The sequence below is a fragment of the Neovison vison genome, chromosome 13, assembly GCF_020171115.1.
Source record: "Neovison vison isolate M4711 chromosome 13, ASM_NN_V1, whole genome shotgun sequence".
Classification (NCBI taxonomy): Eukaryota; Metazoa; Chordata; class Mammalia; order Carnivora; family Mustelidae; genus Neogale; species Neogale vison.
Window position 1 is genome coordinate 71,907,528 of NC_058103.1, and position 25,581 is coordinate 71,933,108.

At 43.0% G+C, this 25,581-nt stretch overlaps 1 protein-coding gene across 4 annotated transcripts in view; it reads left to right on the forward strand.

The window, feature by feature from the left end:
- STXBP6 (syntaxin binding protein 6) overlaps positions 1 to 25,581 on the forward strand; it is a 255,709-nt gene that overhangs the window by 188,838 nt on the left and 41,290 nt on the right. For 3 of the 4 annotated variants that reach the window (XM_044231556.1, XM_044231554.1, XM_044231553.1), the window contains exons 3-4: positions 17,198 to 17,328; positions 18,263 to 18,428. In XM_044231556.1, coding sequence (XP_044087491.1) covers positions 17,198 to 17,328; positions 18,263 to 18,428 — 297 coding nt within the window. Of the gene's footprint in view, positions 1 to 15,283; positions 15,370 to 17,197; positions 17,329 to 18,262; positions 18,429 to 25,581 lie in introns of those variants that run through there. The other variant, XM_044231555.1, reaches the window with a different exon arrangement.

Genomic DNA, 25,581 nt, shown 5'->3' on the forward strand with positions numbered 1-25,581 from the left:
TCATTACAAACCCACTGGGCCCCACCCGGCAGTGAGCCTTGGCTGGGAAGCAGCTGCACAGTACAGCCACCCACCCACTGAAGATGAGATCTTTTATCATTTGCTTCTGCAGGTAGTAAATATTCAGCTGGTTGCCGCACTGTGAGGCTTCGGGGGACCTCTGGACCCCTCACATCATCATCTGGCACATTCCTGATACAGTCTTGGCAGAGCAAGACCTCCAGCACACACTCATCCTCTCCATGGCAGTTCCTCAAACTATGGCAAACTGCCAAATACACCTACGCTGTTTGATAGACCATGCAAAGCCTTTCATTTTGTATCATTTTATTTCCAGTGGCATCCTCCCACCTTCTACCATCCCCTTCCCGGAGATTCACAACATTCATGCAACAGATAATATTGATGCTCACTGCATACTAGGAATGCTGCTAGATACTTCACTGTACTTTGATTAGGAGTAGGGGCTGCAGAAGGTGACCAGCAGTGTACCATTCTTTAGTGAGAACAGGAAATAGCTTCTCCCAGTCAAGGTGCTCAAAAGGGGCTTATATACCTGCTATATGGAAATAGTGGCAAAAAAGAAAATAATAAGTCAAAATATTGGTGTGGCTTGTGGAAAAAAATACAAGTTTAGAATGTCAATTAAAAGCTTAATCTCTTTGAGAATGTGGACAGTGGCTTCCTAAGTACTTACAGTAGATGACCATAGCATGCAGCATCACAGGCTTCGAAAATACTGGCATGCCCAAATAGGAATCCAGATAGTCTAGTGCTGAATGGGAACTTCTTGCATTGTGTTCTTCTTTTCAAAGTGTTCTATTTAGCTCTAGCTCTTTGTCCTAAAGGGAACATGAAGAACTCAGCTGGGTCCATGGAGGTGGTCATTGAAAAAGAAGACCCATCTGGGTAGGCTGAAGGGAGTGGAAAGGTTTTAACTAGGGGAAAACTGGAGACCAATTAAATGACTTGCAAGAATATGAAATGCAAATGGCTTTAATCATAACCTCAAAGGAGTTTCCCATCACAAAGCTCTTTATTCGGGTGAGTTATAAGTTATTATTATGGAGCTAAAAAGAGGTTGGGAAAAGAATCTGTATAAAGTAGCTGAGAAGGTAGCATGCTCAAGACATGGTGGAGAGTAGACCTCTTGAGACATCTTCCAACTCTGTAATTCTGTATTGCCCAATTCTGTACTGACTGCAGGGGCAGAAGTGCAAACCACACATGTAGAATCCGTTAAGGGAGCTTTAGTTATGTCAGACTGGTATAACATCTCAAACAGCTTTAACTTATACATGGAAGCAAAACGTTGCTTTTGAATGTGCCAATGAAGTTAGAAGTTTTAGTAATTCGTTGGTCTAAGGAATTTACTTTTTCCCCCCTGGTTGTAAGTGCTAAGTTTAGTTTTAAAGCTAGTTTAAGTTACCTTGCAATGCAAAATTGGTGATTTCTGCCCCAAATTAAAGTCAGAATAGACTGAAGTTCTGAAGTTTTGGTACCAGCTCAATCTCACGCAAAGGGTTTGAGAATTCAGTTAGTAGGTCCACTTACTAGCTTGCATGATTCTGCGATAATGTATTCTCTGCCTAACGTAAACCGTGGCTGTCTATAATGCTTGCTCTTGCTGTTAAAGAAAATATAATACCTTCTTTACTCCCACAGTGGAGGGCACACAGTGGCGTTCAGTAAAACTGAGAAAGTGTACTCCATAGGGTGTACATCAGAAGGTGGGGCAAGCGCTCAGCTCTGTCCCTGAGCTGCAAGGAACAGATTTTAGTGACCACAGTCGTGTTGGCTGAGTGCAGCAGCTCCTCTCCTTGGCCCAGGACGGTGACTGCTCTCTGACCCCCACTGGCCTGCTCTAAGAGCCTCGGGTCTACGCTCCCAGTCTAAAGGAGAGGCAAGATACCATGGGGCAAGCAGGTGGAGGCCTGCCGATATGGCCAGCTGAGTTTTGAGAAGAGCTAACGTATCCATAGTTAGTTGTGCCTCATCTCCTTAAGACAGTTTGTCCTCCGGGGGCGCCTGGGTGGCTCAGTGGTTTAAGCCTCTGCCTTTGGCTCAGGTCATGATCCCAGTGTCCTAGGATCACCTTGGGCTCTCTGCTTGGCAGGGAGCCTGCTTCCCCCGCCACTCTCTTTTATTTATTAGATAAATAAAATCTTCAAAAAAAAAAAGACCGTTTGCCCTCCAATTATGCTCCAGTTCATGGGGAAATTGCCAGTGGGGAATCGGGTAGAGAAAGCCAAGCCTGTCTCCACTCATTCAGCATCCCAAGGTCAGGTGTTTTGCTCCTTTTGTTCTGACTCTTCATCAAGGGGTGCTGTTGAAACATTCCCAGGGATTTTTCTTCAGAAGGAATCATTTTAACACAAGTGCCATCATTTATTTCAGAAATGATTCTTCGGCTGTCCATAAATGCCTACGAGGTGTATACCAGTGCATTTTACTCAGCCTGTGCGGCGGGAGGCATGGAGGTACTGGCTCTCTGCACGCCAAGTGGCTCTTTACCACATGTCAAAATCTACAGTCAGGTGTGCCTGGCTCTTCCTTTTTTTTTTTTTTCCTTCCCCCATACTGCCTTAAATGACCCCAGACAGAAAGAAAAACAGACATGGCCAAAAAGCGAGTAGGGTGGCTGAGATATTGCTAACCACACTCATCAGTACATACGGCAAGTCCTTGATCATTCCTGATGAGAATGGAGATATTTCATGTGATGCATATTTGAGGTAAGACTCTGGGTAGGGCACCCTACCAGGTGCCCTGAGATAGATATAATCTCTTATTCTCAAATTACTGATAATCTGGTAGCTGAGATCGCACATATGATAAATATAAATATCTTTATTCCAACACATGTACAAAGTGTGATGTTTAATGGACAACGGCCTACAATACACCAGGCCTTAGTGTGTGAAGCTAACTGGCTGGGCCTTGGTGACTGACCTTGAGGATGCCCTCTAGGAGGGAAGTCAATAGCTATGGAGAATAGGACAGACTGCCCCTTTTCCATGTGTTCCTGACCACCATCAATCTAACCACCATTGCCTCTCCTGGACTCCTGTGGTAGATGTTCCCCTGTGATTTCCCTGCCTTCCCACATACTCCTGCATGCCCTCTTTGCCCATTGCAGTTGGCCAACATTTTTCAAATGCAATCAAGATCCTGCTGCAGTGCTCCCTCATGGTTACCCAGCCTTGGACACTGGGACCTTTGTGAGCCTACACTTGCTGTCCTCCGTGAACTCACTCATTCTTTCCTTTCCTCGGTCTTCTTTCTCTCCCTTGAACAGGTCAAGCTCTTTTCCACCTCTGAGTTTTGCCGTTAACTGTTGTGCCCAATGAAACTTCTATGCCCAGAAGGCAAAGCCATTACGTTTTACCGTTAGGCATTTTCATGTTCATGGGGCAGTTTCTGGAGCACACATAACTTTCCTCTCACTGCCACACGTTTCAAAAGAATGGGTAGGGCTGGAGGACTGGCCTTGTCAATAGAGAATTCTCATGGGAAAGGAAAACATTAAGCATGTTCTTGGGAAGAATGGAAGAAGTCTGAAAAGATGAAGATAGAAAGCGTCATCCCAGAGGAGGGATAACTGGAGGGTTTCCAGAAAAGACAGGCAGGGAGAGGACCAAGAACCCAATGGGAGAATTTTATAAATAGGATATGCTTTTCAAATACCAAGGTAGATTTTTATAAAAGACAGTGTCAGAATCGCAGTGAATAAATTCACTTCTATTATGGACTAAATGTGACTGCCCAAAATTTGTATGTTGAAATCCTAAACGCCAGTGTGATGGTATCAGGAGGTAGAGCGTTTGAGAGATGATTAGATCATGAGTGTGGAAGCCTCCTGAATGAGTACACTTTTATTTAAAAAAAAAGACCCCAGAAAGCTCCTTTGCCCCTTCTGCCATGTGGACACAGTGAGAAGACAGCTATGAAGCAGAAAGTGGGATCTCACCAGACACTAACTCTGTTGGCACCTTGATCTTAGACTCCCCAACCTCCAGAACCATGAAAAGTGAATTTCTGATATTTATAAGCCCTCCTGTATGTGGTACTCCATTTTAGTAGCCAAAACAGATGAAGATAACTTCCAACTTTGCACATTCTTTCTGTGTAGAGAATATACTGGGTGCTGTGATTCTGTTACCAACAGTAGCCTTGCAATGACCTGACTGGGGCAGGTGCTAAGACATGCCTATCATGGCTGGTGACTTCAAATGGGTACCAATTCTTAAACTCTCTTGTCATCATCATCATCATTGCTACTGGTTTACATTTTGTTAAGGTATAACTTATATATTGTAAGTTATAAAAATCTTAAGTGTGTGATTCAGTGAGTTTTTTAGATATATAAAAACCCATGTCCTCATCATCCATATCGACATATAGAACTTTTCCAACATTTCGGGAGGGTCCTATCTACCTCCATCAAAGGCAATCTCTATTTTGACCACAACTGCCATAAATCAGTTTGTGACTTTTTTTTAAAGATTTTTATTTATTTATTGGGCAGAGAGATCACAAGTAGGCAGAGAGGCAGGCAGAGAGAGAGGAGGAAGCAGGCTCCCCACTGAGCAGAGAGCCTGATGCAGGGCTCGATCCCAGTACCCTGGGATCATGACTTGAGCTGAAGGCAGAGGCCTAACCCACTGAGCCACCCAGGCGCCCCAGTTTGTGACATTTTTAACAGCTTTATTTTCTTGAGGTATAATTAACATGCAGGAAACTACGTATCTGAATGGTACAGTTGGTGAGTTTTTACATACATACATATATTTTTTTTTCATGGAGATATATATCTCCATGAAATTACCACAGTCGAAAAGACAAACCTATCATCCCCAAAAGTTCCCTCATACCCCTTTGTAAATCTCTCTCTGGCCCCCAGCATTTCCGTACTCCGTGTCTGTGTATAACCATGCATTTGCTTTCTATCCTAGACATGAGTTTGCATCTCCTAAAATGTTATACAAATGGAAGCATAAAGAGCATGTTTACTCTTTTCTGGTCTGTGCTTCACTTGGCATAATTGTGTTGAGATGGACCTTTAGGTTGTTCCAGTTTTTGCCTATTACAGATAAAGCTGCTGTGACTGTCTGTGCACAAGCAAACACATGGTGGGCCAGACTTTTCCATTTTAGCCATTCTAAGAGGTGTATCCCAGAACCTCCTGATGGTTTCAGAGTCCCATTTCCCCGATGACTAATAATGTTGAGCATCTTTTCCTGTGCTTTTTTTCCCATCCACATCTTCGTTATGAAGTATTTGTTCAAATCTTCTACACATTTTTTTTAAAGTAGGCTGTTTTCTTTTTTCTTTTTATTGAGTTTCAAGAGTTTTTAAAGTATAAAGTTATAAAAACAGAAGTCCTTTATCAGAGATTTGCAAATTTTTTCTCCCAGTTTGTGCATTGTCCCTTCATCCTCCTGAAGGGCAGAAGTTTTGTTTTGGTACTACCTAGTTTCTTCTTTTGTGAATTATGCTTTTAGTGCCAAATCTAAGAAGCTTTGCCTCACCCAAGGTCACAAAGATTTTCCTCTGTGTTTTTTTCTAAAAGTTATCATAGTTTTAGGCTTTCACATGTAGGTCTCTGATCCATTTTAACGTAATTTTTGTATATGGTACAAAGTAGGAGCCGAAGTTCCATTTTTTAGCAGGCAGATGTCCAGTTGTTCCAGTATCATCTGCTGAAAAAACTACCCTATCCCCAGTGCCTTGCCTTTGCACTTTCTTTGAATACCAATTTCCCATATATATACAGGTCTTTTTCTGGACCGTTCCACTGACCTGTGTGCCCGTCTTAACACCAGTGCTACAGTGCCTTGTTTAGTCAAACAACAAGTCTTGTGAATAGGTAATAAAAGTTTTCCACAGCTTTATTCTCTTTTTCCCCTCAGTGTTATTTTTGCTTTTTAATGGGTCACTTCTGGTGGCTCCCTCCCCGTTTTGTTTATCTTCCGATATCAGTCCGACGTTCCCACTCCGCTTTACCTGCCCACTGGCGTCTTCTGCCCCCGTAGAGATCCAGACGTGTATAATTCTTTTTTTTTTTTTAAAGATTTTATTTATTTATTTGACAGACAGAGATCCCAAGTAGGCCGAGAGGCAGGCAGAGACAGAGGAGGAAGCAGGCTCCCTGCTGAGCAGAAAGCCCAATGCGGGGCTCGATCCCAGGACCCTGGGATCATGACCTGAGCCGAAGGCAGAGGCTTTAACCCACTGAGCCACCCAGGCGCCCCCCAGATGTGTATAATTCTAATTTCAGGCTGATTTCATGGGTGATCAGAGTTCTTTGGTAGATAATCAGCTCACTTTAGGGTACAGGTTGACACGGCGCCTCCTCCTACTTCCCCGCCATCTTGTCCTCCCTCTATTTTTGCTCTTTAAGATCAGTTTTCTAGTCTGCCTGATGGAAACTCTTCCCAAAGCCTATTTGAGCTTGGGGTGCTCTTTCCTCTATTCGTTTTGAGTGGTTCTTTCTTTGGCCTCAGGTAATTTCCTCACACACCTGTGGTGAGAAACATGCAGCTAGCTATTCACGGGTGAATATCTGTCGATCTCCAGCATTCTTTCTGCATGTAGTTTTCTCTTCTTCATGACTCTGATGTGAGGATAATGACCCCTGGGTCTCCCCAGGCTCTCTGCTCTGTCTCTTCAACTCACACACCAGTCTCTGCCTAGGCTCCTCCTTGCACCACAGCCTGGAAGAAACTCTCAAAGCAGCAAATAAACTTGGGTGATCATAGGACTCACCTCATTCATTTCCCGTCTCTCAAGGGTCCCTTTCCTTTATTGTTCCACATAGTTTGTCCATTTGGGGTTGCTTCAGGCAGAAGGGTGGACACAGCACCACTCATTTCTGCTGTGTAGACACAGGAGTAAAATTCCTGGGCCATAGAATATCACATATTTAGCATTAGGAGATACTGCCTAGAGTTTACCAAAATAAATTCAGTTAATTTTAATTATAGATCCTTTTCACTCATGTAAATGACATTCATTCTACCCAGAACACGTCCCTAGATTTTATTCCTCCATTTAACACAGTAATGAGTGAAGGTGTCATGTTCTTAGTGACATCATTGACTTTTTTTAGATGTTCAGTCAGTGATGTACACCCTCACCTAACATGTGTTACTGAAAGGATTAAGTAGTGGTGGAGGCGAAGAAGAAGGAAGCCAGAGAGAACAGACAGGAAAGGTCTGTCTTTGCTTGACTGATAGTCATAATTATATCTGACAGCCTGTGTTTTCTAAGTAATAACAGCTTTGATTTTTCCAGAAACCTAGTGATATTATATGTTTACTACCCAGTCCATTAAAGAATTCTCGGCTGCTCTGCCTCCTTCAAGGCAGGAAAAATTCTCCTTTTGGAGGGAGTGGTCTTCTTCTCACATCGAAGGCAATCCCCATCCTCTTAACACCCTGCCCTGGTTCTCTTAGACTGACTACGCATAGATTATACACTCACCAGTAGGCGCGGAGTGTCAGGGAGCGCCGCACCAGGCCTCCCACATGAGGGACAAGGAAGCAGAGACTGCAGAAATGACTCACTCTCTTCTCACTGTTAGGGCTATTTGAGCTCAGGAAGGCTCTGGCTCTTTAGCCACCCTTCCAGACAAAAGACATAGTGAATTTCTACAAGTATGACATTTCTCTGCAGAGAGTCGCTCCTTGGCCTAGAATGGAAAACAGCAAGGAAAGCATAATATTTTTAAAAAATCTCTTCTTCAAGTTTTTATCCCCAGCCCTTGAGCTTCTTGCAGAGTAATTTAATTCGTTCTTGAGTCAGGTACTAATGCTTTGATGCCTTTGTCTTCAGATCCTCTGTTTGTAAATCTCCCCTAAGAATAGATCAAAAATGATGTTTACATCTGTTTCCAGATCTGAGGAAGTAAGGACAGAATAAGACTCTGTGACTGCAGTTAACCCCTTCGGTTATTGCGCTGCATGTTACAGGGTTTGGGACTGGATTTAATCTCCTCAGTAGCCACCATGGCTCTCACCGCTCGAAGCCTCGGTGTCCTGTTCACTCTTTTGGCAGTTACACCATATCCATCAGATGTGTTACACCCTCTCTGTATAAGGTGTGAAGTTGCAGTAGCTAGCGCCAGCCAGGGTTTATAATTCATTGTATGTTTACCCTTTACCCAAAATGCATGCAAATTGATTTTCTCCTCAAGTCCATAGAGAAAAGTCTCAGGAAGCTAAAAAATCATGCACAATGGGAAATCTCAGATTGCTGAATCTCAAGCCCAAAATTGTGTTTTCAGGGAGGCTGAAGCAGACAGAATTGCTTATAAGAGATGCTGCTAGAATAAGGATTGCAGGAAAAGAGATTTCCTAAGAAGTTCTAACCCAAAATTTATCTCCTTCTAGTGTCCTGATATTTCTCTACGTTCTTGGTTTTTGCCATTTTCTCCACTCTCCCTAGTTCTCAGGATACTCTTCTTTTCTATTAAGAAGATAGTTCAAATCCCTTACAACTGTGGTTTGACCGTGAAACTGAACACTTGAACCTGAAATAAACTTTGGTTTGATCCGTGATTTCCGGTGGGCTTAGGAGCTGTTCTTTTTCTTCCATTGAGGAGCTGTTCATTTGTTCTCTCCTTCGTGTGTATGTGCATACATAAACCAGCGCTTTGTATGTCGATGTATAACACACAAGACAGCATGGAACGTGATGGGGACACTGTTGGTCTTGCAGTGGGGAGCACAAACCCTCTGGTGATTAAGCTTTCTGGTTCCCAGCTAAAGATATAACAGCCCAAGACCACCCATGGTACACCTGAACCCCTCATAGTCATTTACTTGAAAAGTAGAATAGCCTGTAAAAAAATAAAATATAATAAAAAATAAAAACTACATGTTTTACAATTTAAAAAAAGAAAGAAAGAAAGAACCAGGCAAAGGACCTTAAAATTAGAAAGGATTACGTTTTAGAAATACCAATTAGATGTCATACTGACATGTGACATTGAAGTTGCATGTTCTGAAAGTAATGCTGTTTCCTTGTTGGTAATTTGCAAACATTGGAAACCTGGCAGAACTTTCTGCAAAGTTGGTGCAGTTGGTGGGGGCTTTGCTCGCTGGCGCTATTGATGTGTAAGCTGTTCATACTCTCCATATAGTGCTCTACCTTCATACTTGGGCTTTTAAGCAGCCTTCTTAAGGAATGCTTGATGCAGGATGTTCTTATTCCCCTCCTTCTCCTGAAGGATTTCTCCAAATTTCTGTGCAAGAAGTTTCACATACAAATAGTCCCTTTTTCAATATCCCTCTGGAAAAATTTCATGGGCTTTTTTTTTTTTTTAAAAGATTTTATTTATTTATTTGACAGAGAGAGATCACAAGTAGGCAGAGAGGCAGGCAGAGAGAGAGAGAGGAGGAAGCAGGCTCCCCGCCGAGCAGAGAGCCCGATGCGGGACTCGATCCCAGGACCCTGAGATCATGACCTGAGCCGAAGGCAGCGGCCCAACCCACTGAGCCACCCAGGCGCCCCTTCATGGGCTTTTGATCTCTTGGTCCTCCTTTTCCTTCTTCAGTTTGGAGGGGAGAATGTGATGTAAGGTACAGGCCCTGGAATTGATGATACCAAATAAGGAATCTTCGTGTGGAAACTTTCCCTACTGTAGACTAAGGGAGTCTGCCTTTAAGAACAAACCTCACAGCCCTTGTGCACTGATTCTCCCCTGTCTTCCCCTTTAGGGTCAGTAGAGCAGGGACTGTTAAAGGCCATCTTACCATTTTCCCCAGGGCTTGGTGCTCAAGACTGAATGTAACTGTTTTTGCTGTGATGGTTGTTTATTTGGATGAAAAATGCCTTCCTAGAAGCAGGCGGATTCAAGAATACCCTTTCAGGCCTGTTTGGGTTCTGTCAGGAATCTGACCAGAGAGCCCTCCGGACCTTAGATAAGGAGGAGAGGAATCGGGCCCCAAAGACCAGCTTGGCCATTTCATGAATTGGTCTGGTTGGAGCCTGTGGAGTCTGAACATTTACCATGTCCTAAATGGGAACACACTCTGGGAAGTCAATGATCAACCCTGTGTAGAGCACGCCATGCTCCATTTCCCACTAACTATAGCAATGATGGCGTTCCCTTGTTCTGATATTTGTGGGAACGATCTCTATATTCTTGCTTCTCAGCTTTGTAAACATTCCACTGTCTCACCAGATAATACTGTGGATGCAGCCTCAGACCTGATACTCATTTCTCCGTAGGTACTGTGAAATCTACCTAGAACTATCATATATTAGAGTTTTGGAAGAGCATTAAGGAAACCAGTTCCAGGTAATCATTTCTCACGTTGGTCTGTGAGCCCAGTTCTTTACCACGTCGGCATCCAGGAGGTGTGCTCAATTTTGCTTTTACTTCTAGAACCACATTTCAGAGGATTTCTCCCTCTCTCTCTCTCTCTCTGTCTTTTTTACCTTCATGTCAGCCACCTCTGACAAAGAGCCGCCCTGATAAAATTCTGTGTAGATATCACTTTTATTCCTTGCTTCAAATTGTTTCTCACCACAGTTTTGTTGAAATCCACATGTCTGGCCATTGGACCCCAGCAGAGCAGAAAGCTAAAGCATACCACAAAACACCAACTTTGACCTAACCATAAGGTCATGGTAAGAATATGATGAAGTTTTAAGATATTTTAGGTATCAAGTTTTGGTAAGCTCTGCATTTTAACTACCTAGCCTCAATATCAAGCTATATTGTAGATACGATTTGTTCTTCAGCACCCTTTTTTAAAAAATAGCAATGATTACATAAAAATGTGAGATGATTCAGTTGGAATTTAATTTCTTTAATAAAAAATGTGTGTACGCATTGGGGAAGGTATGTGCAATGGTGAGTGCTGTGAAGTGTAAACCTGGTGATTCACAGATCTGTACTCCTGGGGCTAATAATACATTATATATTAATAATTTTAAAATTTTAAATTTAAAATTTAAAATTTTAAAATTTTTAAAAATTAAAAAAATATAAAAAAGAAGAAATGTGTGTGCAAATGTTAGCGAATATATGGAAATACCTAGGAAAAATGAAATGGTAGAGGATATTGGTGATGAGGAATAATTTTGTTTATATGATGATTCTTTGTTTCTTTTAAAATAATATTTTAAGACTGAAACTAGGTATTTTGTATCGTAAGCAAAATTGACTTTCCTGTTTGGAAAGACTGACAAGTGATGCTGTGTGAATAATGAGATTGCTGGGGAAAGCTGTAACTCCTTAAAAGGTCTTTCAACCATTAGACCTTGAAATGGAAGATCAGCCTATTAATCACTGGCAGACCAGGTACCTTCTGCTGGTTTGCATAATATGCAAGCAACTTGAATTTCTTTCTTTCCTTATCAGGATTTGTCCTTTCCTCTACCAATTCCGGACTTACCATAAGACCAGGTTGGATCTAAGAAAGTGCTGTTGTCTGGCTTGTTGGTTTCCAGTTAAATAGAATTTTCTGATTGGCCAGAAGCAAGGCTGGTGGTCTCTACCCTTTGACTGGAGCTAAGTGTTCTTATTTTGTATTTGAACAGTCTTTCATGGAGGTCCCTCTTTTTTCTTCAAAAGACCTTTTTTATGTCGTTAGTTCATGAGAGAAAGATACTTTACCACCTGAATAATGATGGTAATGATATTCTAGACATGGTAATTCCTATCACTGCTTCTTAACTATAGCTGAGGGATAAACGAAGTCTACAGGAAGGCTAATGAGGAGGCGTACCCCTATGAGAACCACACTTTTTTTTTTTTTTAATCAGAGTTGGTAGCAAAAGGATCTGGGTTTGGTTGGCCCCATGCTACTGTTTTCCTCTAATACCAACAGAAAACAGTGGGTAACGCGATAAATGAAAAAGCGGTATTAGACCCAGATCGCTCCAAGACATGCCTTACTCAGTGAGTCCCAATGCCTATGACACAGTGCTCTTAGAGAAGCCATTCCCAGGTAAGTGTTATAATTATATCTAGGGAACATCTGTATTGTGACTGGCTTTACCACCTGTCCACACTTGCTTGTCACCACTTTACCTTCAAGTGGACCTCATATGCCAGACTTTCCGCTGACAGCTCTCTAATTTGAAATTCGTAGCATTTATGTGTTAATTGTATATTTTATATTATTTCCTTTTTAATGTAGGCAGAGCCATGTATCTATTTATGGCTTTAATATGCTCTGTTCCTCATTAACTTCAGTGAAAAACCAAGTTTATTTAAAGGGAAATACTAAGGGAATAACAGTTCGTGATATTGTCAAAATCACAATGGCAGTATCATTATTAGAACAAAAAATTCAGTTAGCCCTTATTTAATGAGCTTCCCACATGCAATAAAACGTGGCATTTGACATTTCAGCAAAATGCTGCAGTGAAAAGAGCAGTGAACCCTAAGTTCGTTTTGCAAGTTGCAGTTTTCTCATTTATGAACAGTATTACTTTGGCAAGTCTGTGTTTTCCATGCCTCAGTTTGCTTGTCTGTAAGTACAGTGATGATAACAGTAATGCTGCCTCTGTCACAGACCTGCGGTCAACTAAGAGAGAAAAAATCAGAAACTGTATTTTTAAAAGGTTTTCAAGAAATTTAATTGCCAGAGGGCACCTAAAAGGCTGGGTCAGTTAAACATCACACTATGGATTTCAGCTTAGGTCATGATCTAGACCAAGCTCCATGATGGACTCTGTGCTCACTGGGGAGTCTGCTTGGGACTCTCTCTCTCTCCTTCTGTCCCTCCCCGCACTCGCACATTTGTGCACATTTCCACTCTCTCTTTCTGTAAAATAAATCTTTAAAAAAAAAAAAACTTTAATTTCTGGGGAAAATGTCACTTGTTATTATGTCAATTTCTAGGATCCTACCTCACAAACTGGTAGGAGGGAACTTGCGAGATCCATGTGGGGATTTATCTACCTCTTACATGTTTTAGGACTCAATAGTCATGATAACAGTTTGGGTTTTATTCTTTTCAAATATTCCAGAGAAGCAAATTTTGAGTATTTTATCCAGGTTTTAAATGAACCTGTTTTGCAAGGAGCAAAGTTTAGTGAAAGAAATAACATGGTGAGGGAAGTTTCTGCAGAAAAACGATCACCCAGGTTTTTTTTCTATGGAATTTTGACATGCAAACTGAAATCTGAATGGTGGATAAGAGACAATCATAAAAAAAAAAAAAAAAGAAAAAGAAAAAACAAAGGAAGGAGTATTTATATAAAGGGAACAGCATTTGCGAAGGGTAGAAGGGGGTTGCTATTTCCTGGGAGCAAAAGATGGCAGGAGCCTGGTAGACAGAAGGGAGAATGGAGTGGGATGGGAACGGGGAGGTACTCAAGAGCCAGATCATCTAGGGCTTTGCAGGTCATGGTAAGAGCCTTGGGTTTTATTCTAAGCATTGGGATGCCATTAAGAAGGTTTTAAAAGATGGTTCATGGAGCACTGGGTGTGGTGCATAAACAATAGATTCTTAGAGAGGAGTAGGGAATTTGGGTAAATTGGAAGGGGAGGTGAACCATGAGAGACTATGGACTCTGAAAAACAATCTGAGGGGTTTGAAGTGGCGGGGGGGTGGGAGGTTGGGGTACCAGGTGGTGGGTATTATAGAGGGCATGGCTTGCATGGAGCACTGGGTGTGGTGAAAAAATAATGAATACTGTTTTTCTGAAAATAAATAAATTGGAAAAAAACAATAGATTCTGGTACACTGAAAAGAAATTTAAAAAATAAAAAATGTAAAAAAAAAAAACATAAAAGATGGTTCAGTCTTCGGTATTTAACTTTGAATGGCTGGACTGCTCAGGAATACCAGTGTGGGAGATATCATAGAAGTCTGGGCAAGGGCACATGGTCTGTTTGCTAGAATGTGGCTGCTCCATGAAGCCTGCCTGACTTCCCCCAACTCTGCCCTGGTCCTCAAAGCCCTCTCCTTCCCCAACACCTCACTCAGATGACTCCTGCCATGCATGAGCACTGTTCTGGATCATTCTGAATAGCCCCACCCCACCACCCAAGTTCTTGACTTAGAACCATATCTTATTCAGTCTTTGAATTGCCCACAAAACTGACTTTCATGTTTCCCATCTAATAAATGTCCCGTAAATATTTTTGAAATAAGTTAATACATTAGCAGTGATTTCAGCAGTCCCTGCGTTCTAGAATCACCTAGGGAAGAAGAAAATGTGGATACCAGGCCACACCTCCAGAGATTCTGACTCATGTGGTTTGGTGTATTTGTTGTAAAAACTCTCAGATGATTCTGGTGTGCGTTTGGAGGGGAGACCCAGGGAACCAGGCTGGTTCTGAGTGGTCTCAGCTGGGAGTACCATGCTTACCCTGCCTCCTTTAAATGCCTGTATATTTTCCTTGGCATCGTGAACATTAAAGGCATGACAGAAATGCCCTGGTTATCTGCCCTTTAAAGTTATTCAAAATCGTGACTACAGAGTCTTATACTGACGGAGTTGAACAGAGAGCACTCCAATATTACCGATGCAGGGTATGCTATCAATCAGCTGGCCTTTGGAGGGAGAAGAAAGATTCCTGATTTTCACTGAACATCCAGAATTTGAGTGACATATTTTTTTTTTATCGGCTTTGGACCCCAGAAGCACCAGAACAACAAAGGGGATAAAACAGGGCTCCTTCAAGCACAGAACTCAGAAAGTCTGGCGATGGTGTGTTTCTGCGGTTGTTTTGATTTCAAGAAGGGGAAAGTCTTTATTTAATTCTATATAATGTGTATATAATAATATAATTTTAAGGCACCTGCTTCAAAATAGAAACTTGGATGTTAGAGATAATAACAATAAACAAAAATTAAACCAAACCGGGCTCGGTGCCCAGGAAAACTACCAAGATTCCAAGAACTGGGCAAAGAATAAGCGAGCAGAAAGAACGAGTCGGGCATGTCTGAGCTGTAAGTTCCTCGTGGAAAATGACCACTGACCGCTCTGTGGCGCAGTTCTTGTTAGCAGTTCTGTGGGGCATTTGCGTGTGGGTGAGGTTCCTGCCCTTCTCGTTTCAGTGACAGACTTCCAGGGAACTTGCTTTGCTAAAATGTCAATCTTAAACATGCCAGTAATTACAGTGATCCTGCATTGTGTTCGAGTTTTTATAATGCTGTGAACCACTTGGAAATAAGTGGACCAGAAGTAAAAATAGGCATTCATAACGACTTTAAAGCTAAAAGGAAAGCCTTCATGTTTCCCAGGATGCCTCAGTGTCGTGTAATTTACATAAACAAAGGAGGAAATCCTCTTTGTGTGTTTAGGGGTGTGTGTCTAATACAGGAACCCATGTTTTCCTGTTATTGAGAAGAATTCTGTAATCTTTTCAGCACATTTTAGGACCTGCCTGTATTCCAGGTATGTTGTTTCCTCTACCATGAAAACAGAAGAGCAGGGCACGGGTGTCAGAGAAACCTATTAGATCTCATAAGAGACACCTGAAATAAATGCATTAAGTTAAATGGCTAGACAGAGCCCTGGGAAGACTGATACTGTTGCCTGAATTTAGTTCGGAGAATGGTTATTCCAAAGAGGACTTAACAGACTTACACACGGAGCCGTGAGCCAGACAGGCTGCATGTGAATAGGAGAGTATAAAATTTCCGCTGATCGCGGGTGTTAAGGGGATGATGACTTTTTAACCATGAAAGTAAACACAGTTGGTCTGAGATGTTTAGAAGCTTTTAGCCAAATATAGCTGACATAATGAGTAATAAACCTAAGCATTATTTGAAATTATGTTTTAAATGTTTGCTAAATTCTGGTTTGGAGCAAAGGGAAAAAAGTGTCATAAAAAGAGGTCTTTAGTCTTGGAAGCACAGGGCTCTCAGCGGAGGCAAAGGCAAGGCACCCACATCTCATTCTGCTCTCGGTCCCTGCATTCCTGCTCTAATGACCTGAACCCGCCCTAAATTCTCCTGTGTGTGAGGGAGAGTCTTCTTACCAGCAACCATGACTGGAGTAGATGCTTTCTGTCCTTCATCCCTCAAGGATTCTTTTTGCCATCTGTTGAACATCACATAGTTATCTGGAAATGTAGGACCTGAGGGGTTACTGGAAACAAAGAATGTGCTGCCGACCACGAGCTTATTGGGATCACATTCATTACAAGTAGTACTTTCCACTTTTTCTAATTCCCTTGGTAGCATCATTTCTGTGAAGTTTTATAACTCCTACAGCCAGGCCTCAGGAGGTTTCAGGAAAGCCCTTTGAAAACCCTTAATTACCGCCCCGCCCTGGAGGCTCTAAGTCCCGAAGTAAGCAGACGTAGAAACATCCAGAGTGACTCTCTCCTAGTGGCTGGCGCTTGGCCTCTGTCTGAGAGGCGACAGTGTCTATCCTCAGCAAAGGAAGAACTGATTAAGGCTGGGAGAAGGAGCTGTCTCGGCCCTGCAGGTGTGGGGCCCTCAGAAGTTTGGGAGGGGTGCGGTGTGGGAATGCCAAATATAGTCAGAAACAGATGCACACTAGATTGAAAGTGGACCATAGTTTAAAGCCAAATCATCATTTTTTTTTAAAGATTTTATTTATTTATTTGAGAGAGAGAGACAGTGAGAGAGAGCATGAGCGAGGAGAAGGTCAGAGAGCGAAGCAGACTCCCCATGGAGCTGGGAGCCTGATGTGGGACTCGATCCCGGGACTCCAGGATCACGCCCTGAGCCGAAGGCAGTCGTCCAACCAACTGAGCCACCCAGGCGTCCCCCAAATCATCATTTTTAAGTGAAGCGTTACTCCGTATCTTACCAGTGAAGCCTGATACATTTACACTGGATTATCCCCTTCGAAATACGCATTGCAATTTCCAAGGGCAGCCAGTAACCTCTGCTTCCTTTCAAATACAGCTTTCCCCAGTACCTCTACCCGATGCCCACCAACCTGGTGTGTTGCTTTCCCTGCAGCTGATCATCGTGCCCTTGTGGGCCTCCTTTAAAAGTGCTTGGTGTTCCTCGGTTCACGTGTGTTTAGTCTGAATGAATGAGGATATAAATGAAGCAGCCTCCGCAATTATAATTATATTGTAACTGCGTGAGAGTGGAGAATATAACTATTTCTTTTGTGTTCACCCCTCATCAAAGACACACATGTTCATATTCTGTGTGTGTGTGTGTGTGTGTGTGTGTACATGTAGGTGTAATGAGAAAACCGGTCTGCATGCCCCCTAATGTGAGTGGTCTTTTCTTGGCAGTGACAAACAAGAAACCCACCCAGGCGTCCATCACCAAGGTCAAACAGTTTGAAGGCTCCACGTCGTTCGTGCGGAGGTCCCAGTGGATGCTCGAGCAGCTTCGCCAGGTTAATGGCATCGATCCTAATCGGGTGAGTGAATGCCCCGTGTTGAGAGAAAGTGTTCTCCTCACACAGTGACTCTCTCGCTGGCCTTGGCAGCGGTGGTGGTTGTCTGAGTCATCTCTAACAAAGCTGTTTCTCTGTTTCGGAGATGTGGCTAAGACTTTTGGATTTCTGTGTCCTCATGGGACACTACAAATCTTTTCATCATGTTTGATGCAGAAATGTAAGGGGATGCATACTGAAGAAATAAATGTTCTCTGCTGTATGCTTATCAGCCAAGTGCAAAGGGCAGAGTTCAGATGCCATGTCCATGGTTATTAATATGAAAAACCATGTTCATCAAAGCTTCATTTATCTCCCAATAACACCAGTAATGAGGTTTTTTTTTTTTTTCAGCAAAACAAACAAACAAATAGATGGCACCTTACAAATTAGGTATTTGGATTTAACATGAGAAACACTTTAAGGTAGAATTGTTTATTTAAGTACTTTGCCTTTTGCTCACACACACTCACTATTCAAAACCTTAGTAATGAAGAAAAATAAAATGTAAGTTGTAACTATATACTAAAATAATAAGGGAGAATCTTCTCCTTACCGAGGGGTAGGAGCAAGATCAATTGATAGGGCTGAGAACCTGAAGGAATCCTTTTGCAGGTCATTGAGAAGGCAGCATGTAGTCTATTCTGCCAGATGCATGTGTGGTACGCGGCGGGGGCTTTTGTGATACTAGCCTGGGGACATCTTTAAATACTCTTAAGATTTGGGGGTTTGCTTGATAAACGAGGAAAGGAAGATGGACCTTCTTTCCACACACCTAGGTACAAATAAAGATGAGCCTTGTGATTAAGAGCCAAGTTTTGAAAGGTGTTTTTGCCTTTATGAGTCTTTTGTCAGGAGTGAGCTGAAGGCAGCCGTTTTTATGGATTGAGATCAGTAGTTATCTCACTGTCTTTTCCAGGATTCTGCAGAGTTTGACTTGTTGTTTGAAAATGCATTTGACCAGTGGGTAGCCAGCACAGCCTCTGAAAAGTGCACCTTCTTCCAGATCCTCCACCACACCTGCCAGAGGTACCTCACGGACAGGAAGCCGGAGTTCATTAACTGCCAGTCCAAAATCATGGGAGGTGAGTGGCCACGTGTAGGGCTCTGCTCAGCCTGTCTCCTCAGGCTCACTTTTACATAAAAACTTAGGTGTTCTACAGCATAATTAAAGACCGAAAATAAAAGAATCAGGATGCTCAGAGCTAGGCAGCATGAGAACCATTCTAAGGAGTTCTGCGCATGCTAAATCCAGTCACAGAGTGTGTTTCACTCTTCACCAAAAACCAGCCTTTTTAGAAGCATCAGCCACTTAGCTACGATGACTTATACTAGGAGAACTAACCTGCCTCTTTATTGGGAAAACCTTTCAGTTTGGTTTCTTCACTACCATTCTTGTAATTTCATTGCAGAACACTGTTTTCTAGGCTGTTTTTTTCCTGTGAGTTCTCAAGGAATATTCTCAAATGTTAACATACAAACTCTTACAGATGTAGTCCCCTTTCTTTCCAGTAGCAGCTAGCATTCCGTTTATCCCTCGGACGGTGTACAGAGCAGTGAGGCTGAGCGCTCTAAGCCAGCCTTGAGGGGTGAGGACCAGTGTTGGCAACTTAATGAGAAACATTTAGAGGGTGCTTAACACATTTCTTTTAGGTGGCATTTCTTTTTAGGGAATCGAAACTGAGCTAAAAATGTTTTTAAGAAGGCTTGCCAGTCACTCTGTGAGTTGAGGAAGAGCATTTCTATGATTGCTCTTTTTACTGACCTATTCCCCTAGTTTGAGGGGAAAAAAAAAAATTATGCGCCAACTTGGTTTTAATAAAATGTCAAATGAAGGTCACATTATAGACATTTCATCTTCTCCTTGGCCTGTATGTGTCTGTCGTATGAACATGGCATGGAACCCATTGTTCCACGCTAGCCCCTGACGTACATGGTGCCATTTCGCCACTAGTCTGCTAGATGTCATCAGAGAAGACACTAGCCAGCGCTTTGTTATTATCTCCCAATGTATTGGTGTTCCTCTTGAATGGGAGGTTGCTTGTATCCTAAAAACCTAGAAAGGTCTTCCTTAGGCGTCGATGCAGTATTTTATTACAGCTTCTACATTTATCCTTGAAAAATGTTGATGAGGGGTGCATATTGTGTTCCAGTGGCCACATCCTGCACACAAAAGTAAAAACTATTAGACGAGGGCGCCTGGGAGGCTCAGTGGGTTAAAACCTCTGCCTTCGGCTCAGGTCGTGATCCCAGGGTCCTGGGATCGAGCCCTACATTGGGTTCTCTGCTCAGCAGCGAGCATGCTTCCCCCTCTCTCTCTGCCTGCCTTTCTGCCTGCTTGTGATCTCTCTTTCTTTGTCAAATAAATAAATAAAATCTTAAGAAAAAAAAAAAAACTATTAGACATAGATGTTGAAAGGAATGAGATCATCCAACACTGACCTCCTACTGTTGAGAAAATAGAGTGAGCTACTGCTCGCTATCCTGTCTGTGCCCCCGGCATGCTTCACACGGACCCCGCATGCAAAGCCCAGCTGTAGCAGACCCGGCAGGTCAGTGCGCACCAGGCTCAGGACCACAGAGGACGGAGTATTTCAGTGACTGCAAAATGGGCCAGGAAATCCCAGCTTTCCCTCATTCTTCACTAGGTTAGGTTTGACTCTGCTATTGTAGAATCAGACTTGCTTCTTGATCTCAGGGTCCTCCCAGAATGTTTTTCCACTGGTGTCTGTATGGTCTGTAGCCTCCACGGAGAGCACGTAAGCAGAGTCTCATCTTAAAATAAGGTAACATTATGGGTTTGAAATGTCTGTTGCCCTTGGAGAGGGACTCCCCTCATGCCTTCCCCTTTTGCGTGTGCTGTCCTGAGAACAGAGTGGCCAGAAACAGAAGCAGTGTCATGGGAATTGGCACATTTCCTCAGAAGGGGAACGTGAGGCAGAAGCAGGAGGGCCACAGCCTCACTCCCTCCACTCTTCCGGAAGGAGAAAGAAGCAAGTCTTGTCCTTCCTGCTAAGATTGAGGACAGCTTTGGTAACTCCCCCCCCTCTCTCCTCTCACTGGGCGGTCCCTCTTCTCCCTGGCCTCTGAAGCTCACTGCCTTTCCTGCATTCATTCATTCAGTCCTGCTCCATCATCTAATTATGCAACAAAGAAGTGCTAAGTACCTGCTGTGTGCCGATCATAGTCCTATGGCCTGGATATGGGGAATCATTCTGTGTTTGGTTCCTTAATAGACTCCAGTTTCACTACTGGAGTTCCAGACTGTTGGGTCCCTAACAGCCTTACTCTGTGCTCTTCGTTCCCTTCTTGAATGTCCTCAGACCTTCCCACACAGCCCCGCCCAGCTGTTGCTTTCAGTCCTTGACCCAGCCCTTCAGAGGCTTTCCAGTGCCAGTACGTAAATTATGCAGAGCAGAGACAGGAATCCGTATACCCAATGTTAAATTGCTAGTATGTGTATTGGACAAAGCTAAAGACTGATTTCCTATAGTAAGAAAAAGAGTCAGTTAATGAGACTAAGTCCCAGAATGGGCCCTACCTTTTGTGATCGCACACATGTCTTTCGCGTTCCCGAGACCTCACTTTTCTCTGGTGTAACATGTGGAAATTGGCTTAGAGATCTGAAATCCGCTTCAGCTTTAATATTTTGAGACTCTCTGATGCCTAAGTTGTGTAGATGAATCACTTCCTAATTTAAGAGTCAACTAAAAGACTTAGCACAATTAAATATAGGCTGGCCTCGGACTCCTCCAAAAGGCAAAAAAGTTTGAACTAAGCACACTGTAATTTGTTGGCGGCATATGTCCTTAATAAGCACAGCCTGTCTTATTTAAACAGTTGCTGATCCTTGATAACGGTTGTACCAACACACCCTAGTTCATTAGCGTGCTGATCCGTCTTCCTTTTTGCTGCTTACCACAATTCAGTCTTCAAATTGGGTAGTGCTTGGGTCACAACATTCTGACCCTTTCAACTTTGGGGGCGCCTACCCCATCTTCAGCAGATGAAAGCTGTTTCACATTTCACAGTATCTTTTGGTCTGTCCTCAGAATCTGGGCCACACATCCGGGACATGAATTTTCTCTGAACTGAGAAATGTCATAGATTTTGTGGTTTTAAAGAACTAATGTTCATGTTGGTATGCTTCCTGAAGACCAGATTCTTTACATATGCTGTTTCATTTAACCTTTACTACAGTCCTTGGAAATACAATTTATTATCTCCATTTTACAGGGAAGGAAATAGGATTGGAGAGATCATTAAATAGCTTGCCAGGGGTCGTATAGCTAGCAAGTGGCAGAGATGAGACTCAAACACAGGCCCTCTCCACTCTGAAAGCATCTTCATCAGGGCCACTGAGTGCCACTGACATTGTCTTTGATATAAATGGTGCCCCCTGAGGTTGTGCAGAAATTTGGGGGAAAAAACTAGCCAGCAGGTCCCTAGGCTTTAAAAAAGGGAAATTGGGCACCTGGGTGGCTCAGTGGGTTAAAACCTCTGCATTCAGCTCGGGTCATGATCCCAGGGTCCTGGGATCGAGCCCCGCATTGGGCTCTCTGCTTAGCGAGGAGCCTGTTTCCCTTCCTCTCTCTCTGCCTGCTTCTCTGTCTACTTGTGATCTCTGTCTGTCAAATAAATAAATCTTTTTTAAAAAGGGGGGGGGGATAAGGGGATGGGCCAGAGACTATAGGGACTTTTGATTTTTTTCCCTAGTCTTATTGTAGGTATGTTATTAAGACAGTAAGTCTTAAGCATTGGGCAGGGCAAGAGGGTAGTCCTAAGAATGATGGAGTGATCAGGGACCTTTAAAATTATCTTGCTCTTTATTGTTTTTGTTTTTGTTCATCTGAATTTCAACATATTAAAGAGGTGAACTACTTTGGTGGCTGGGGAAGATGATGGAGACCTGGCCATGCCCTGGGCCTCCCATGTCTGCATCGGGCCCAACCTGTCATCAGGAAAACTAAGACCCAGTGATTTTGAATAACTTTACCAAGATCTGAGTCCTGGAAGCAAGTCTGCCTGACTTCCACCGAACCACACTTTCTTGAATACCAGTTCAGACAGGATCATCATTTAAATACCGACAATCCCAGGCAGTTCTCCCCTTGTCTTCATTGACTGTATATACCTCCCATGACCATGCTTTTCTTTCTTTGATGTGTTTGAGTTTCCTGCTGCAAACATGGTATTCTATCTCCAGAGGACAGACCAGGAAGCTTTGATCTTCTGATGCTGATTACAGAATTCAGGAGACACATGTACAATCTGTAGGGCCAAGGAAAGTCCCTCATAACCAGAAAGAGGTTGGGGAGTCTCTAAGCAAGGGGAGGCATGGTTTCCTCTCCAGCCTCTGTCACTGTCTTGGCAGCCATCTTCTCTTCCCTTGGATGGTAGGAAGACCAGGAAGCAAGAGCCAAGTCCTCCTGCCTTGGTCATTCCTAACTTCCATTCCTCCTCTCATTTAATTCATTAAAGGTCATTCACCTTTCAAAAATACGAAGCCATCCGTTTAGTTGCTGGGTCCGTAAGGTACCGAGCGATGTAGAATTAACCAGACTGAAGGCAGAGGCATGGAGCCAGTCTGTCTACTGAAAAATGGCGTGGCATTGTGAACGACAGGACCCCTGAAAGCGAATTCTCAGGTTCATCTCTGAGAGGGTAGATGTCTGTTTACTGTAAGCAGAGGTGATGATAAACTGTTGTATGTGTGATGACACATTTGCACTTCAAAGATGCCTCCAAGGAGTTAATCGTATGTGTAGAACTTGAGACTCCAGAAGAGAGACTTGCTTTCAACCAGTTTGTTTTGGAGAAACACAGTCTGCCCCCAAATAGCAGTATCAGTTTAGCTAACAGGCACATCATATGAAGTCACAGCCCCAAGGGGAACTTTTTTGCATTGCTTTCTTTGTTTTTCTTCATAAAATGTGAGCAAATCCCACATGACTGTCCATGGCTAGCTTATTGACACTGACCTTTCATAGTGATTACTGTTGGCCCACTATTCTTAGCACAGTGCCGTGGACTATGGGACTCTCCAGTCGTACTGACAACTTCTGTGTTAGAACCGCAGTGTAGGTTCTTTGCAAACCTGTTTTCTTCTTCAATAAGTGTTGTAAATTATTTTGCAGGAAAAAAATGATTTCTTCTTCAAGGCAAGCTTCTGTACAAACTGAAGCAGGTCCTAGCATTTTTTTTTTTAACTTGGCCTAAACACCCTTGGCTAACTCGTTGAATTATGTCTTGCTCTTTTACCTGTTTTATCTGAGTCCTCCTTGCATGGACCCACCTGTACTGTTTGCAGCCCATCCATGTACGTATCCTCATTGATTGCATAAGCATCGATGGCACCGTCTACCTGTCAGGCACTTAGCTAGCTGCAGAGATCCAACAACAAAGGAGATTCCTTTGCTGACTTGGCTGGCTTTTCTGGGGAGACAACAGGTGTAAACAGACATAAAGCAATTCAGTAACACCAAGGTGCTTACTAAGCTGTGTTGTAAAGGATGGTTAGCACTGGCCAGACAGACAGGGGCAGGGCAAAATGAGCTCCTTTATTGCCATAGTTAATCCACACAGCTTCATTCCAGTGCTAGCTATATTCAGAATTTGGAATGTGGCAGATTGTTTTTCCACAAAACAGGCTATTTTGGAGTGCCATATATTTTCATCACTACCAAAGGAAATTTTTTTTTTTAAGATTTTATTTATTTATTTGACAGACAGAAGTCACAAGTAGGCAGAGAGGCAGGCAGAGAAAGAGGAGGAAGCAGGCTCCCTGCCAAGCAGAGAACCCAATGTGGGGCTCGATCCCAGGACTCTGGGACCATGACTTGAGAGGAAGGCAGAGGCTTTAACCCACTGAGCCACCCAGGCACCCCCCAAAGGAAATTTTTTAAGCATTGCCATTCTACTCACAAGCCTTCAAGTGATGGTATTGAGCCCAGACTTCTGAGCTCTGTTAGAATTACAAGGACACGGATGTCTCCGATGTGTCCTTTGTAGCAGACTGGTCCTCCTTTGCCCCTGCTGATTGGTATGCTAAAGGAGAGACCTAATGGCTTTACACTGGATTCCCCTGCGATGGAATAGAATCTCAGGGTTTGAAGCATGACCTTGCTTTGGACTTTTCTTCTAAGCAATTCAGGGTCATCCCTGGGTGAAGTGGGCAAATATTTCACCCTGTGAGTGCTCCAGGCATGAACACAAGTAAGGAGAAGTAGCAACTTCTAAAAAGAGGAAGTGTGTATGTCCTCACAGGGTTCTAATGGTGGGGGAGGGAGCGGAAAGGTGATCAGTATGGCTGTTCTTAATCCCAATACATTAATATACTACTTTAAGGGTATCCGTAACATCTGCCGAATTTTTTATTTCTTCTCTGTATTGTCTTGTTTTCTGTCAGTGAATAATGGCTTTGTGGGATGCGAACCTTGCGCTCTGACCCATGCTTCAGCAAGGGGTGCATTACAATGAACTGTTTATACGTCAAGAATAGATTCATATGGAATTTTGCCCCACTGCTCAAACCGTAATGTATTTGGGGATGCACACACATCCATGCATGTATTAGAGATTATAATTCATGGACCACATTAACTTGTGTTAAAACCACCATATGGCTGCTGCTTGATGCCAGCACCTACCTAGATGTGGGACAGAGGAGACGACCAGGCTGCTTAGCTGACCCACTGTTGTGGGAGAGCTGTAAAGTGTTCCTTATAGTTCTTTAAATCAGGTGGAATCCATGTCGTGGGTCCTCTAGTGGCTCTTCTTGTCACTCTTGAAGAAATACAGAAGAACACACTTCTATTATCTTCTCCCATGGCACAAAGAAGAATAATGATGTGTAGGAAGCTTGCCCAAGATGCCACAGCTAATAAGGGATGGAACTAGCCCCGCAGTCAAGGCCTGGCCCTTGCTCCCCGTCCACTCAATGAAGGCCAGGACTTCCAAGTTCACTTAATAAGCACATCTTTTCCCTACATTGATTCCGCTAATCAGAAGAGGAGATAGCACTAATTTTACAAGATATTCATAAGGATGAAATTTATAATGCTGTTTGAAAGTTCTCTATAAGTGTTAATTATATATCAATCCTGTACAAACACAGATTTATCATCCAGTCTCCCATTGCTCTAGCCTCTTCATTTTCCTAGACAGCATGATAGTTCATGAAACACTTGTCTTATAGAAACTCTTGGAAAGAGTAAGAAACTGAGAATAGAAACAAAC